General features: G+C 33.1%; 1 protein-coding gene and 1 pseudogene across 2 annotated transcripts in view; both read right to left on the bottom strand.

Annotated features, from left to right (window-relative positions):
• Positions 1-139: 139 nt before the first annotated feature.
• Positions 140-1049, bottom strand: LOC306887951 (fatty acid-binding protein 10-A, liver basic-like). Its single transcript, XM_079446011.1, has 4 exons — positions 927-1049; positions 584-756; positions 321-410; positions 140-238 (listed from the first exon to the last, which is right to left on the bottom strand). The coding sequence occupies exons 1-4, from the start codon at positions 991-993 to the stop codon at positions 188-190; spliced, it is 381 nt and encodes a 126-aa protein (XP_079302137.1). The 5' UTR covers positions 994-1049; the 3' UTR covers positions 140-187.
• Positions 1050-3460: 2411 nt separating this feature from the next.
• Positions 3461-17079, bottom strand: part of LOC306887848 (M-protein, striated muscle-like) — a 70901-nt pseudogene continuing 57282 nt past the window's right edge. Inside the window, exons 23-34 of the transcript in view lie at positions 13263-13389; positions 12278-12459; positions 9968-10101; positions 9759-9902; positions 8688-8794; positions 8314-8358; positions 6148-6213; positions 5242-5280; positions 5048-5153; positions 3953-3975; positions 3804-3859; positions 3461-3727 (exon numbers count right to left, since the gene is read on the bottom strand). The product of the transcript in view is annotated as an M-protein, striated muscle-like (transcript). The remainder of the gene's footprint in view (positions 3728-3803; positions 3860-3952; positions 3976-5047; positions 5154-5241; positions 5281-6147; positions 6214-8313; positions 8359-8687; positions 8795-9758; positions 9903-9967; positions 10102-12277; positions 12460-13262; positions 13390-17079) is intronic.

Genomic DNA, 17079 nt, shown 5'->3' with positions numbered 1-17079 from the left:
TTAATTACAGTACATGCTGGCCTAATGGTTTGGTATTTCTGTGTGTTACTGTTTACATTTTTGTTCATATTGCAGCAAATTTGATGGAAATGTTTGTTTATTTATTGTTTGTTTGAGCGAATAATGCAACACACACTAGTATGATGACTCAGAGCTTTATTTAAATAGCCAGCGGTGATCAAACTCTTCACATCTTCTTGCTCCTCCTGATCATGGTGGTTCCTCCTACTGTCAGGGTCTGGAAAAAGAAAATGGCAAATGTTCATATTTTACAGATCAAGAGCGTTCTGAGCTCTGATGAGCAGATCATCAGTACAAACCTCGACCATCTCTCCTCCCTTGAGCTCCTGGATGTGAGAGAATCGATCCGTCTGACAGACCAGCTTCCCTCCCTCCAGCTTGACAATGCACTGAAACACAAGACAATATAAGCATCGTCCGGCAGAAAATATTATTCATAATATATTTTGCATGTAATTTAATCATAATTATTCATATATGCATCATTCATCATTTTATTTGCATGCAATATTACAAAATATTTGTAAAAATGTATATAAAAATTATAATAGATCAAATCTACCTTGAGCTTCTTGCCGTCCATGGTGGTGATTTCTGCTTCCTTGCCGATGGTGAAGGAGTTCGTGACAGTTTTTCCAGGGGTTTTGGATGTGATGGTGAAGTTGTTGCCGTTTTGTTGGATTTCAGTCACTGGTTTAACATCCTTGGCCATTTTAATGACATCTTCTGGCAGAGCTGAAGGGAACAGAAGCACAAAGACAGTGAGTGAGCGACCTACAGTCATGACAGGGAATTCAAATGAAACGACTTCAGATGTCTCACAGTTTATTTCCCAAAAGCATTGCATGCATAAAAATATCCAATGCTTTGGGAAATGCAACCCTGATCGTTTGACAGAAACTCACAGATGGCTCTCAGAAACTCCTCGTAGTTCTCCTGCACGTAAACCTGCCACGTTCCACTGAAGGCCATGTCTGCTGCTGATCTGACCGCTGGCAAGAGCTCAACACAATGTGAGGAGACGTTCATCCCAGACCTGTACTTATACTCACTAGGAGTTTAATCATTCACGTTCTGGCAGTTTTCCCTGCTGGTTGAACAACCCAGAGTTCACTAACATCATTTGGGGTTCATGCTTCTCTGAATGTGGCAGCAGCTGATTAGGGCATACAATCTTTTCCTTTAAAAAGAGCATTTGACTTGCATCCATTCATTTATTAAATCTTAAATAGAAATCTGTGAAGTTCAGCGAAGTCGGAGACTTTATTCCTCAAGGATGCATTAAATTGATCAAAAGTGACAGTAAAGGCATTTATAGTCACAAAAGATTTCTATTTCAAATAAATGCTGTTCTTTTTAACTTTCTATTCATCAAAGAATCTTTCAAAAAAATAAAATGTATCACAGTTTCCCTAAAAATATCGGGCAGCACAACCATTTTCAACATTGATAATAATCATAAATGTTTCTTGAGTAAATCAGTATATTAGAATGATTTCTGAAGATCATGTGACACTGAAGACTGCAGTAATGATGCTGAAAATTCAGCTGCGCATCACAGAAATAAATTACAGTTAAACATATTTTCACATAGAAAACAGTTATTTCAAATGGCAAAATTATTTAACAAATTTCACTGTATGTTTGATCAAATAAATGCAGCCTTGGTGAGCAGAAGAGACTTCTTTCAAAAACACACAAATATCTTGGATGAAATCTGCATGTTTTTCCTGCACTGATTCTGTGAGATGGACTTAAACATGTTCAATGTTGCTGAAAGCACAACACTAAATTAATAGCTGAATGCATAATTAGATTAACCAAACTATTTCATTGAATTCACAAATGAACACACAATGGATGGATGATGGGGTTTGTGAGCATGTATGAGATTCCAGATTCCAATATATATATATATATATATATATATACATATATATATATATATGACCCTGGAGCACAAAAGCAGTCTTCAGTCGCTGGGTTATATTTGTAGCAATAGCCAAAAATACTTTGTATGGGTCAAAATGATTGATTTTTCTTTTATGCCAAAAATCATTAGGATATTAAGTAAAGATGTTCCATGAAGATATTTTGTAAATTTTCTACTGTAAATATATCAAAACTTAATTTCTGATTAATATGCATTGCTAAGAACTTCATTTGAACAACTTTAAAGGAGATTTTCTCAATATTTAGATTTTTTTGCTCCCTCAGATTCCAGATTTTCAAATAGTTGTATCTCAGACAAATATTCTCCGATCATAACAAACCATACATCAATGGAAAGCTTATTTATTCAGCTTTCAGATGATGTATAAATCTCAATGTCGAAAAATTTACCCTTATGACTGGTTTTGTGGTCCAGGGTCACACATATATAAGATTTTTAATCTGACAATGCTCAAATGACGCTCAAAACTACAAAGTTAAAAGAGGAGATGCACTGATGTTATCAACAAAAACAAACATGACAACACCAGTGCTAATAATGCACAAGACACAATCTGCACGATTTATTCATGTTGCATGCAGAGTTTAGCATTCAGTTACATTCTGTGAGTGATGCGGTACAGAAAACAAACAAGAAAAAATAAACATGGCACTTCATGTCAAAAAGGTAGCCAAATCCTGGTCTAGATCCTTTTCTCGCTATATGTTATGCAAAAGAAACCCGTTGAAATACTATCCTGTTTAAACGCATGAGGGGTGAATGACCCTATGTGGACTGTGGAGTTTACTTTCTGTGTGTTCAAAAGAATCCCCCTCGGGTTGCATAATGATATTTGAAACGGGCCTCGATCTCTCTGTTATGAAATATCAGCAGATAAAACATCCATCCATCCACGTACAAGCATAAAAATCAATCGCGACCCTATTAAAATGCAGCTGGAAAGTGTGTTCACAGTTTATTTAATCAAAGTTTGCTGCACACTTGCATTCCCTGATGCTCAAATTTAGCTAAAATTGAAAAAACGGTTTCATTTGCTCTTTATTCTGTAAGTGGCACAAGATAAATCAGAGGAAACAAACCACTAATCAAATCAACTCAGGCTTCAGGCTTTCAGGACACTGACCTTCAGGACATTGCCTTCTAAAGCACCAATAAAGGAACAGTTCACCCAAAATTGAAAATTAGCTGTAAATGTGCTCATCCTCAGGCCATCCAAGATTAGGATGAGTTTGTTTCTTCATCAGATTTGGAGAAATATAGCATTGCATCACTTGTTCAGCAATGGATCCTCTGCAGCGAATGGGTGCCGTCAGAATGAGAGTCCATCTACATCTCCGATGGCCTGAGGGTGACTATAGTTTTATTTTGGACACTGGCATACAGGCTGAACACACACCATGTAAATGAGGCCAAACCATTGTTGACTTTAATAAAAAGAGATTCACCCATCATAGATGTGGCACACTATCACTGTGGTGCTTACAGTTACATTGGCACTGCATCTGCTCGAGGCTTTTCACCACGTTTATACACACTGACGGTCACGAGGACCGTCTGCGATCCGTGTTTATTGCGCACGAAGATGCTGTAGTTCCCCGAGTCCTCCATAGTGACATGATTTATAGTGAGAGTGGAGGATTTATCCTCGTTTTTAATGTTATACCGGCCGGTGGAGGTGACTTCTCTGTCATTCTTCAGCCAGAACATTTCCGGCACAGGATCGCCGTCAGCAAAACACGTCAGACAGAGAGACTACAGAGAAAGAGAATAGTTCAGTGCCTGCTCTGATGTGAGCTGAATGAGACACAGCAGTAATGGATAGACGTACCTTATTCTCCATTATGGCCACTACATCAGGAAGACCCTTTGTGACTCGGGCTCGATCTGTCAGATGGACGGTTATGATGAAGTGTGTCGTCTACATTAAGCAATCGCTTCATCAAAACACAATTAGAAGAGTGACAAACGAATACTTACTTTTCTCAGCAAACTCAACTTGCCTGTGAATGAGTAAAAATACCATGATATAGAGAATGAGCTTACAAACCTTCACCTGAACACCAACAAAACTTTCTTAGTTTAATGTTCTAACCTTTCAATTAATCTAAAGAAAAAGATAAATGGTTCATTTTTATACACACATAAACTCCCACACAATTATATATATTTCACCTTTATTTTATATAATACTGTATTTTATATAGATTTTTTTTGTTGATTATTTTGTACAATTATATATAATTTACTGCTCAAATTAAAACTGCAAACAAATGTGCATGAAGTGTTTTGTAATGTTATTTTATTTTAATTAATTGTTTTGTAAATAAGTCATAAAATATAATATATATATATATATATATACTACTATATCTATTATTTTATACAATTACTTGACTATGTTTTCTATTTTTTATTTAAAAAGCAAAAACATGCATAAAGTGCTTTGCAATGCCATTTTATTTTAAATTAATTTTAGTAAATAAGTGGTTGATAAATGTTAATTACATTTTATTTAATTAATAAATACACATATTTGATTATTATTTTAAATATAATTGTATTATATTTTCATATAATTTATATAATGTATATTATTTTATACAATTATATACAACATGAAATGTGCTGTTTATATTATTTTAATATAGCAAAAAACATACAGTGTGTGCATTTTATTTTCAATTAATGCTTTGTAAATAATGATAGCTGTGACGCTATATTTAATATCCTAGATTTATTATTATTTATAGTTATATATTTACATATATACACACACACACACACACACACACACACATAAATTATGCTATATAATAATATATATTACTTTGTATGTCTATATATATAATATATTATTTATAATTTACTGCTTACATTTATTATTATTATTTACTAATGACATTTTGCAGTCATTTTTATTTCAAAGCATTTTTTGTGTCATATTTGAAGTTTAACAACATATATAAATATCTAATTTAATATATACATACAGAAACATATATGTATAAACAGAAACCTTCCTTAAATCTCAAATGAATTAGTATTTTTGGTGATACTGTTCTGAAAACTGACTTGAAGTACCAGCTGGTCTTGATGTAGCTCAGGTAGTATTTGAGGGAGCAGTAGAGCTCGAATCCCTGCGCAGTGCACTGGATGCACACCGGACCAGCAGAGAGCGCTTTACAACACAAACACAAACACACACTTCACTGAACCTGCCCTCAGATCAGCCTGAGAGAGTCTGAAGAGTCACAACAAAAACCTACCGCACTGTTTACTGAGCTGCTGCACGAGACGCTCGAACTCTGAGAGAAACAACAACAAAACATCATATTACTACTGAACATCTAGATATCAAACGAAGTAGCCTACATCAGTTTATTACAGTGATTTTACTAAAGAAACGGAGTGAACCTAAAACCCCTTAACTGCGATAAAATCACTGTAAGCACTTAAACAAAAATATATCACTTGCAATAAAATGGCAGCAAGATGACATAGATACTAATAAAGACAGTAAATGTATAAATGTCTACTATTTAAACTAATTTAATTTGTGAGAATATATATATATATAAATAATGTGCATATGTATACACAAACACACACACACACACAATATATTATATATATGCAATTAATTAGAGATGTAAGGAAGGCTTCTGTATATACACATAAATACATATAAATGTATATATACTGTTAATCTTCAAATATAACACCATTTACGAAAATGCTTTGAAAATGAAATGACATTGCAAAATGTAATTAGTAAATATTATTGTAACTGTAAGAGAATTAAAAATCCCCTTAACTTTGGTACAATTACTGTAATAATTGTTAGCACTGTAACTTAAAATAAATCACTATACGGCAGCTATATGACAGACAAAGTCATACATGTTGAGTAAATGTACTATCACTAATGCAAAAAAACTATATACTTATATACTATACCAAATTTTTTAAATTAATAATAATCTAATATTTTTTGTTATGCACCTCAATACATGCATGAAACATACATAAAATAAATAAAATATACAGCATATATATATATAGTTAAGTTTGGGTAACTATGAGCTATTATTTTAGCCAATAATCGAACAACATTTATATGATTGATATATACAGTAATAATGAGTCTCGCCGTCATCTATCAGCTGCAGGACGCTCTCGTCTTCTCCTCTGCTGTCGTTCACTACAGCTCTGTATACACCCAGCTCCTTCCTCGTCACCTGAGCGATTATGACAAATAACACGGGTCAGTGTGATTCCAGACACAATTACACCCTAATAGCCCTTTAATCGCCCAGCGCCCGGAAGATTAGTGCATGGATTTCTCCTCTATTAGACGCCGTGCTCCGGGTTCAGTACGAGTTACGATTTATCCACAGCATTTGTGGCAGAATGTAGAAAATGATTTCAACTCGTCCCTTTTCTTATTTGAGTAAAAGCAGAAATGTTCAAGTCAAAGCAATTCCAAGAAATGCAGGGTAAACATGTGCTTGATTTGGAGCTTAATGTTAAATCACCTGTATAACATTAAATAATTATTGTAGATATTTCCCCATGTTCTGCATGCAGTGTTGCTGCACGTAATAATATGTGATGCACTACATGGTCATTTACAAGGTCAGTAAACAAGTCTATCACACTAGTCTCATTATTATTATTATTGAAAGAGCAATTCCATACCGTTTTAATTCAATATGATACCAATACTTTTTACAGAACTGATAGGATACCGATCCTGATTATTTATTTGAAATGTTTATGTGATTTTTCAAACCTAAATTAAACAATAGAACTGAAAACATTGTGAAAATGATGCAGAAACCCCCGTTTTGTATTAATATAATTTTAATATCTATATTTTTTAAAGGAAGTGATGCTAGTTAAGTAGCTTGTGAGCATATCTATAACTATCGATAATGAAATAAAAACCATAAAAAACATAAACATTGTTTAATTAACCCCTTAACTGTCACTCACAGTTTTGAACATAGACATTATAGAGCACTATTCAAACTTAAATTGTTATAATTCATGAACGAAAAAATTTTGTAACATGATTTTAACGTATCATTTCCATGGTAATGCAATGTCTGATTTTAAAATGGGTTTCAAAGGATGAATTTTGAGATTTTAAGTTTTCAACTGATATATAATTTCTTTGTAAAGCGTGATAGGAAGACTGTGACAAAGGTCAGAACTCCTGTTATGATGTAGATTTTTAAGGTGCACTCTTGTCATAAATTTATCTATTAATTTTCCTACATAAAAAGGTGGAAAAATATCTATTTAGGAGTCTTAGACCTTTCCAATGATATATAGTTTTTCATGATTAGATTAGGATTTAATTGTAAAATAGTGAAGTAAACTTCACAGAGGGGACGGGTGACAGTTAACAGGTTCAAATAAATAAACATTATTTGAAATAAATATAAAAAATGAACTTATTTTATTTCAGCTAGTTGCCAAAGGCACACACTGCCTAATATGGCTTTAGAACATTAGAAGAATTCTGAGGGAAAAAAAAAATCTAAATGGCAAGATATAAACTCAGAATTCTGAGAAAAGCAAAAAATCTAAATCACAAGATGTAAAGTTCTGAATTCTGAGAAAAAAAAGAAAAAAAAAACCGGCAAGATTTAAACTCAGAATTCTAAGAAAAATCTAAATCGCAAGATTTAAACTCCGAACTGTGAGATGCATACTCAGAATTCTGAGAAAAAGTGCAAATGTGAATTTATAATTCACCAATCTGAGGAAAAGGAATCTGAATTTCTGAGATGTAAAGTTGTAATTATAACTTGCAATTGAGAGATATAAACTACAGCGGTGAGAACATTTTTAGAATTTATTTTGTATTCTGTGGTGGAAAAAAAACAATTGTACACAGAATTCAAAGAAGAAAAGTCAGAATTGTGAGATGTAAACTTGCAATGTCCTTTTTAATATTATTATTCTGTGGCAGAAATAATCTCTTTCTTTAAATACAATACTGTTCAAAAGTTTGGGGTTAGTAAGATTTTTTTGCTCTTTGGAAATGATAAACTTTTATTCAGCAAGGATGCATTAAACTGGCAGTAAAGACATTTATAATGTTACAAAATATTTCTTTTTCAAATAAATGCTGTTCTTTTGAACTTTCTATTCATCAAAGAATCCTGAAAAATAAAATTTATTTATTTAACAAATGCAGCCAAGGTGAGCAGAAGGGACTTCTCTCAGAAACATTAAAATACCTTAACGATTCCAAACTTTTGAACACCAGTGCATCTCAGGTTCTCTGAGCAGTGACACAGTTTCTGACGTGTATCTGCTTCACTTACATGGGTTTCTGACATGCCAGCTGAGTTCTGTCAGCCTCTCCAGATCTGAGAAAGAAAATAGCACAATCACAAAGTCATTTTTCATCTTGCTGTGTTTGAAGCTATAGGAAGATGTTTGCCATGTAGTTTATAGTTTCTGACACGAGCAGTGCATGTTCTGTCACACTTGCTGCAGGGTGAAAATACACAGATCGTGTACAACATGGTTAAGGGCAAAGGAGCTTGGCAAAACATTCATCAACGGCTGAATGATGATAAAATATGCACTAAGAAAAGATGAGTTATGCATCAAGTTTTCATGCTGAACAGATGCACAAGGCCTCATGCCACTGTGTTGAGGTAATGCATTATGCAGAGATGAAATGAATGTCTACTCTCCGCAGTGAAGGTGAAACTCGAGGAGAGGTCAGGGTTTCCGCTCAGCTCCACCGTGTAAAGACCCAAATCCTGCTCCGAGGCATCGGTGAAGGTAAGTACTGACCTGTGATGAACATTTAGACAGGTTTATAGAGCATTTAAAGGAACAGTTCACCCAAAACTAACCTCATCATTTACTCAAACCCAAAACTCTTTGAATTTATTACTATGGTGGAAACAAAAAGGTTCAAAGTGCCTATTTACCTACATAAATCAATTAATCAATCAATAAAATAAATAAATTTGAATAGTTCACGCGCACAAAAAATGTATGTATAAATATATTTATTTTGCTGAGTGAACTATCCCTTTAAGAAAGTTTAAGGTGCCTATTTACAATTGAAAAATTTTATATAAATGATAATTTATTTGACCATCATTTGATGAATTACTGCTCTTATAATCACTACAAAGGTAAACAAACAGTGCTTTTAAATTAAATTTAGTTTACTGCCTGCTTCCCAACTTGGCAATAAGATTTTATTTTTATTACATGAACATAATATATATAATTTTTATATTTATACACAATAAGTTAATATTGTAACGTCATAGCTTTGGTTTTTGAGTACTTTGCATTGCTTCATGGACATAACATTTTTTAAATATTTTTAAATAATATTTAAAATATTTAAATGTATAATTTATAATATAAATTATATTTAAATAATATTAAGTTAATAGTTCAATATTGTAGCACTAGTTTTTGATTACCTAATTGCAACGCTTCATGGAAATAAAATACTTAAATATTTTAATTAAGTTAATATATACTGTTTTTATGTTTTATTTAAGATAATAGTTTAATACTGTAGCAGCATTGATTTTTGATATTGCAATGCATCATGAGAAGAGTATATAATTTCCTCATAAAATAATTTAAGTTAACTGTCTTCTGTATTTTTTCTTTTCAAGTTCTTTTTTGCTTTAAATCAAAGTTTGTATGTTGCTAGGTTTGGTTCATAGTTTCAGGCTCTTTACTGAGAGACTGTTGGAGAAAATAACTTCCAGATCCAAAGCTCCCAGACCTGTTGTTTTTGTTCTCCAGTCGGGCTCGTCCAGCATCAATCGCTTTCCCGTAGTTCTTACTCCACTTAAAGACGTCTTTATCAGTGCTGTCAGGAGCTTCAAAGCTGAGAAAGATGAAGCCGTCATTATCGACTCTTTGGTTCCTGGTGGCAAACGTGGGATAAAGTTAAAAGCGAATGGCTGTGAAATGAGCGTGAAATAGTTATGCAGATTTCCAGGCAGCTGACCTGCTTTAGTCTGCGCCTCCACCGGCTCTGACGCCACCGAAGACATGCCGACTCCAGCCGTGTTAACGGCAGACACACGGAGACGGTACGTCTGACCCGCCTGCAGACCTGGAACCTGATCAACAATCATCCAGAATCAGATCACGTCTCCTTCAAAGCTCTGGTGGGACTGGATGCCAATGTAACTAATCTGAATTGAACTGAGACGCTTTTTAAGGCAAGACACTGCAGGTTTGTCATGTTTGAGATTTTAAGTCTATTTTGTTTCCATAGCAAGTCTTATTTCAACCCAGCAGGAGGAAAACATCCAAAATACTCTTTTAAATGTTTATTTTATTACACTTTGGCCTGGTTTCGCAGACAAAGCTTAGACTAAACCGGGATTAGATCATAGTTCAATTAAAATCAAAATCAAATCAAAATCAAATCACTTTTATTGTCACATCACCACAGCACGTGTGCCTTCGTGAGTGAAATTCTTGAGAGCGTGCTCCAGACACTGCAGAAACAATTTACATATAGACAATTTACATATAAACAATTTACATATAGACATTACCATACATACGTACAGACTTATACAGATGACAATGTGTAATATACACATACATATACTCAGTACACACAGTGTACTATTAGACAGACATACAGTTACCGATACACATTATACACAGTATGTAGTACACATTCTACGTTATATACACACAGTAATATGCGAAGATGCAGCAGATTATATATAACCGGATGTGCAAATGTCATGGATGTGCATTGGATGGTATCCAGTGCTGGCAAAAAGATTGTTGTATTTGTGCAGTAGTGTACTGGTAGTCCAGTTTGAACTGTATGGAATTAAAGTGCAGTGCGTGGTATATTGTAAAGTGGGAGTGTGCTGTAGGGTGTATTAATTTCGACTGTTCATTAGCCTGATAGCCTGAGGAAAAAAGCTATCCCTCAGTCGGCTAGTGCGGGATCGGATGCTGCGGAGACGTCTTCCTGAGGGCAGCAGAGAGAGCAGTCTGTGGGACGGGTGGCTGGAGTCATTGATGATCCTCCGGGCTTTCTTTATACACCGCCTGGTGTAGATGTCCTGGAGGGAGGGAAGCTCACCTCCAACAATGTGACGGGCAGTTCGCACGACCCTTTGCAGAGCTTTGCGGTTGCCAGCAGTGCTGTTTCCAAACCAGGCGGTGATGCAGCCGGTCAGGATGCTCTCCACAGTGCAGGTGTAGAATGATCTGAGGATGCTGGGGCTCATTCCAAACTTCCTCAGCCGTCTCAGGACGAAGAGGCGTTGGAAGAATTAGGACATTTAAGTAATTTTTTATAAATGTGCCTTAGAAAAAAAAACATTACTGACATGTTTTAAGATCAATCAGTGCAATTTCTTTCAATTGAAACAGCTTAGACTTATATTTTAGTCTTGGACTAGGCTTAAGCCTTGTCTGTGAAACCGGGGGTTTATCTGTCTGGATCTGTAGAATTAAATTACAATCTGTATCTTTAAAGGCTGTTTTCTCAAAAAGAGTCAGACGTGTGCTTCAGCAGCACTTATGCTGTAAAAAATATTTTTTTGAAGTTGTAAATAAAAGATTACTGTATTTCAACACCAAATTCTTTTCATTGTACACTGTAAAAAAAAAAAAAAAAATTGAGCCAACTTAAAATTTTAAGGCAACCAGCTTCAGCAGATTCTCTCAACTTATTTTATTTTTGATTGTACATACACAAAAATTTACAGTTTTACTCCTATCTATATTTTGAAGATTTTTACAGAGGGTTTTTTTTGTATATCATTTTGGACCAGAATTATATAAAATGTTATTTCTAAAAAAGCATGGTTAAAATGTATATTTTTCTGGCTGTTGACAGTCATTTCTGATTAATACATGTCATTTTATAGAATATATGTGATCTGAATATATATGATGAAATTTGAACCTGGCTTTATCCAAGGTTCAGATTTCTGTTTAGAATTCATGTATATTTAATTAGATAATACATCATTTGCATATTTAAACATGACATTTTAGAAAACTTGTGATACAAAACAATTGTCTTAATGTACTGTGATTAATCAAGTATGGTGATATATATTAGTTAATACATTTTTATTTGAACCCTATTTACCTGTGGTCTCTTGCCTTAAATTGTTATTTGATTCCTGATGCACAATTGAATTTACTTGAATTTAAGGATGTAGGATTAGACTGAAATTCAAATCACATTCTTAAATTCTGAATTTGGTCCAATCCTGATAAATGTACTGCAATCCAAAGAGAAACTAAACACACCTTTAAGTGAGTTTCCGTCACCGGCTCACTCGTCACAGGGGTCCAATCCTCAGACTCCGCCCCCTTACTGATCTCCACTATATACCCGCTGATCTCTGATTGGCCCTTGTACAGAGGCCCCGCCCACATCAGCACCAGAGAGTCCCGCCTCACTTCTCTATACTCCAGATCATATGGACAACCTGCCAGATATTAATCAACACATTCATACAATCATCCATCATTGCGGTCTTTTTAAACATGCTTTCGCAACTCATTTGACCTTCATTTAGAGAAGAAATGACTCACTTCTAGATTCCATGCATTCATTTCTAAATGAGCTGTGATTATTTTCTTGAACATAGAAACTATAAAATAAAAGAAGTACGTATTACTGATAACCAAAGGAAAAATGTAGTGTGCTGTCTTCACTCTTTCAAGTTCAACGAATGTGCTGTAAGTCAAATAACCCTCAGAAATGGCAAAAAACAGCAGAAACACAATGGAAGAAAAACTACTTTCATCGATTTCTGAATTCTGTATCTCTGTGCCAGAAAGACACACTATAACGATTAAAGTCATTAATTATAAAGAACAGAAACACATGAAAGATTAATGAAAGAAGAACAGCATGTTAGTTCATGCCAGATATGCTCTATATTCAATAAAAGATGACTGAAACAAATCAAATTTATTGTTTTCTATGAAGTGTAAAAAATGTACAACTTGTGCAATAAATAAATAAATAAATGCACGAATAGTGCAATAATAAAAATTCACTTTATATGCAATAAATATGCACATAAATGTGAAATATGCATATAAACGTCATTTGATAATATATCCTTCCTCTCTGCAAGTTTATGTAGATGCAATAAGAAGTTTTTCTAAACATCCAACTGTTCTTTCTTCCTCAAAATCGCTAAAAGAACTGTTAATGAAAGTATATGAATGAAGGAACATGCATATTCCCTTATGATTGGCGTTTGATCATGCATGATCTTACCAGGCTCAGGCATCGTCCAGCGCTCACACAGAAACAGTTCACTGGCTTCAGAAGCGTCGCCCAGTCCAACAATATTGGCTGCAAAGACTCTGAACTGGTAAAAACTTCCTTCCTGAAGGCCACTCACCTAAAACCAACACATAATGGAGAATAAGTGGATGTGTCTGGAAGGACAGAAGAGAAACCTAAAATACAAGACAAAACTATAATAATAATAATAATAAAACATCTGTAAAAGAGACATATAGTGTTAATATACAAGCAGGCTTAGAATCTGTTTTAACATGTTCAGTCTGTGTTTAAAGCCACAGAGGAGAGGATTACACTCTTAATGGAAGCTGCAAACATCTTCAAAATAACTCAAATATTTAATGAACTAAAACACAAGAGACTGAAAACAACTTTGTGGATGACTGAATTCTGTCAAATCTGACAAGTCCTTTGATTCAGATGAATTTTTAACCCAGAAGCAGTGGAATTTTACTACATACTACATTTTTTTTGTGGAATTTTAATCAATGGTATTTATTCATACCATTTTTATAGCATTTATTTTATTTGTAATATATTATTATATAGCATTTTAAATTTGTTTTTATATTTTCCATTTTTACTAATTTTGTTGTGTGTTTTTACTACTATTGAAAATATAAAACAAATTTAAAATACTATATTAATATATTCAAAATAAAATAAATGCTAAATGCTAAAAAATATAAATAAATACCATTTTCATTTCATTTTAGTAAATTTTTTACTAATTTTGTTGTGTTTTTGTCAATGTTTTAACAAAAAATTATTTCACTTTTAGTTTATTTTAGAACTTAAATTGTTGTTTTTTCTTTAATTTTCAGTTATGTTATTTATTAATATTTTAAAATATGTTTTTCTTTAAAGGTGTACAAGTGCACATCTATAGATTGGGAGATGTGCACAGTCCGGGAGGGACAAAATGCATTCTCTAAGGCACTAAGAGCCCTAGAGGCAATTAGTGCATTTGAAGGTATAAATACCGAGAGAATGTGAGACGCTAGAAGGGAGGTTCTAGTCATGCATCGCTCGACCAACTCTAAATTCCTTCCATTACAGACAGGGGTGCACCCCGAGTTTTAGTGAATAGGTCAGATATGATGGTCAAAGTAAGTAGGGGGTGAAGTAGTGGAATAGTTTTCCCGCTTAGTGCGGAAGAGTTTGAACAAAGCTTGAGAATGTTTGTTTTTAAGTTTCTTGTTTTTATTATTATTATTACAATTATTTTAATTTTTATTTATTGCTGTGATCAATATTATTATAATTTTTTTAAATGACTATTTTACTTTCTTTCATGTAAAGCTTTGAATTACCATTGTGTATGAAATATACATGAATATACATAAACTTGCCTTGCCTTTTATATTTTTAATTTTAATTAAAGTTTTATTAATTTTGTCATTCTTATTAGCATTTTAAAAATGCCAATGTTGTTTTAATTCATTTTTATCTTTAGCTATTTTAGTAATTCTATTTGTGTTAATTATTTTCAGTTCACATTTATTTAATTAAAATAACTAATTATGACTGACGCTCTTTTTTGGTGGAAATCCGTGGAGAAACAAGAAACAGTGTCATTTTACTATTTTAGTATTTATTAATATTTTAACTTAGTTTTTATTTTTAATATTTTTTATCGTAATTTGTGTTTTAGTAATTTTGTTGTTTTTGTCATTAGCTTTTTTAAAATGTTAATAGTTTTAATGAATTCTTATTTCAGTTTTAGTTATAGCTATTGCAGCAGGTCCATTTCAGTACACATTCATTTTATTCGAGTAACAAAAAATATATTTTTTAATGGTTTAGTTTTAGTTTTCATTTAAATTTATTATGAAAAATTACATTAAATTAAATTAGATTAAATGAAATGAAATAAATGTTACTCATTATACTTGACGATAATAATCCTGCCCAGAAAAGCCTTTTATAGTGCATTGATCCGCCGGCTGACGTCTATATTATCGAGGAGCATTAGGCCTGAGAGCTACTTATCCGATAAACATTGCTTTTAGATGATGTTTCTGTGATGAGAAGCAAAGATCACGGCGAGTGGCCACCTAGTCACAAGTAATTGGGATTGGATTTAGGAAAACGAGAGCCTTTAGACTCGTGATTAACTGTTGCCTGAATCCTTTTATCAAATCAGAGGCTTATCTGGGAGCTCAAATCTCTGGAGCGTCATCTCTGGCAGAGGTCAGAGCAGCGAAGGGATTTTAAGGTTTGTGCCGGTCTGTAATGAGGCAGGGCAGGTGTATGTGTCTCTGACTGCTCAATGAGAAGCGGAAACCATTAACATAGGCTTCATGCTATGACCACAGTGCCCTCCAAGATCAATGTTCTCTAATTGACATAATGTACTTTGAGGCATCCTATGAGCAAACAGTGCAAAACAACCTCATCCTCCTCTCCAAAAAACTCTTTTCAGAGGACATGTTAATAGAAAGAGACACGAGGCCGATGCCGTTTCAGTCCATCAGAAGGCGCTCTGCACTCATGACACCTCACACAGGAACAGAAATAAGGCTGGAAAACCATGAAACGTTCAGTAAACCTTCAGAAAGATGTTGTTTGTTCACCAAGAGGTCAAAATTAATATTGTTTTTTCAAGCAACACTATTATTACTGCTCAGATTTAGGGCAGTGTTATTTTAATATCGTTTTGAGTTTTTATTAATATTTTATATTTGCTTTTATTTTTATATTTTCTGTTTTTATATTTAAAACAGAAAATAACAGATGTTTTTATAACAGAAAATTACAAAAATCTTTAACAGAAACTTTAGCATTTTTAATAGTTTTTTTGTGCTCCGTTTTGTTTTTAGTTTTTTAAATATGTCTACGCAGTTTTTATTAATTTTTTTTTTATTATTTTAGAGGTTATTTTTATTCATAGAAATGTTGCTAAGTTCAAGTTGAACTACTACAAAAATCTAAAAAATAAATAAATACATAAAAATAAAAAGGAATAAAAAAAGGAATATAAAATAGCAAATAAAATAAAATTGTTTTAATTAATTAAAAATGAAAAAAGAAAATCTATACTGACACACACACACACACATATAAAATATTTATTTTCTATAAATAAATTAACTGAATAATTAGTCAATAGATTTTGTTTATATATTTATTGTTGTTTTTTAATTGTTAAATGCAGCTGAGAAAGCCGAGAGAGCGATGGCTGATGGACGGGATGGAACATCTGCAGTAACGGACAGAGGAAGGTCAAAGGTCATACAGAGGAAGGTCAGAGGTCACAGGCTGCTGGGTTTTACTGCAAAAGTCAACCACATCATGTTTGGTATTAATTGTTAATGAATTAAATAAGTAATTGTTTGATAAATGTGACCCTGGACCACAAAACCAGTCATAAGTGTCAATTTTTCGAAATTTACATTTCTATATCATCTGAAAGCTGAATAAATAATCTTTCCATTGATGTATGGTTTGTTATGATCGGACAATATTTGTCTGAGATACAACTATTTGAAAATCTGGAATCTGAGGGAGCAAAAAAATCTAAATATTGAGAAAATCACCTTTAAATTTGTTCTTAATGCATATTACTGATCACAAATGAAGTTTTGATATATTTACGGTAGGAAATTTACAAAATATCTTCATGGAACATGATCTTAATATCCTAATGATTTTTGGCATAAAAGAAAAATTTATAATTTTGACCCATACAATGTATTGTTGGCTATTGCTACAAATATAACCCAGCGACTGAAGACTGCTTTTGTGTCCAGGGTCACATATGATAATTTGATAAATAATTAATAAG

Source organism: Barbus barbus, assembly GCF_936440315.1.
Source record: "Barbus barbus genome assembly, chromosome: 21".
NCBI classification, from domain to species: domain Eukaryota; kingdom Metazoa; phylum Chordata; class Actinopteri; order Cypriniformes; family Cyprinidae; genus Barbus; species Barbus barbus.
Note: the sequence above shows the minus strand (reverse complement) of the source record. Positions and strands in the feature narration are given on the sequence as shown.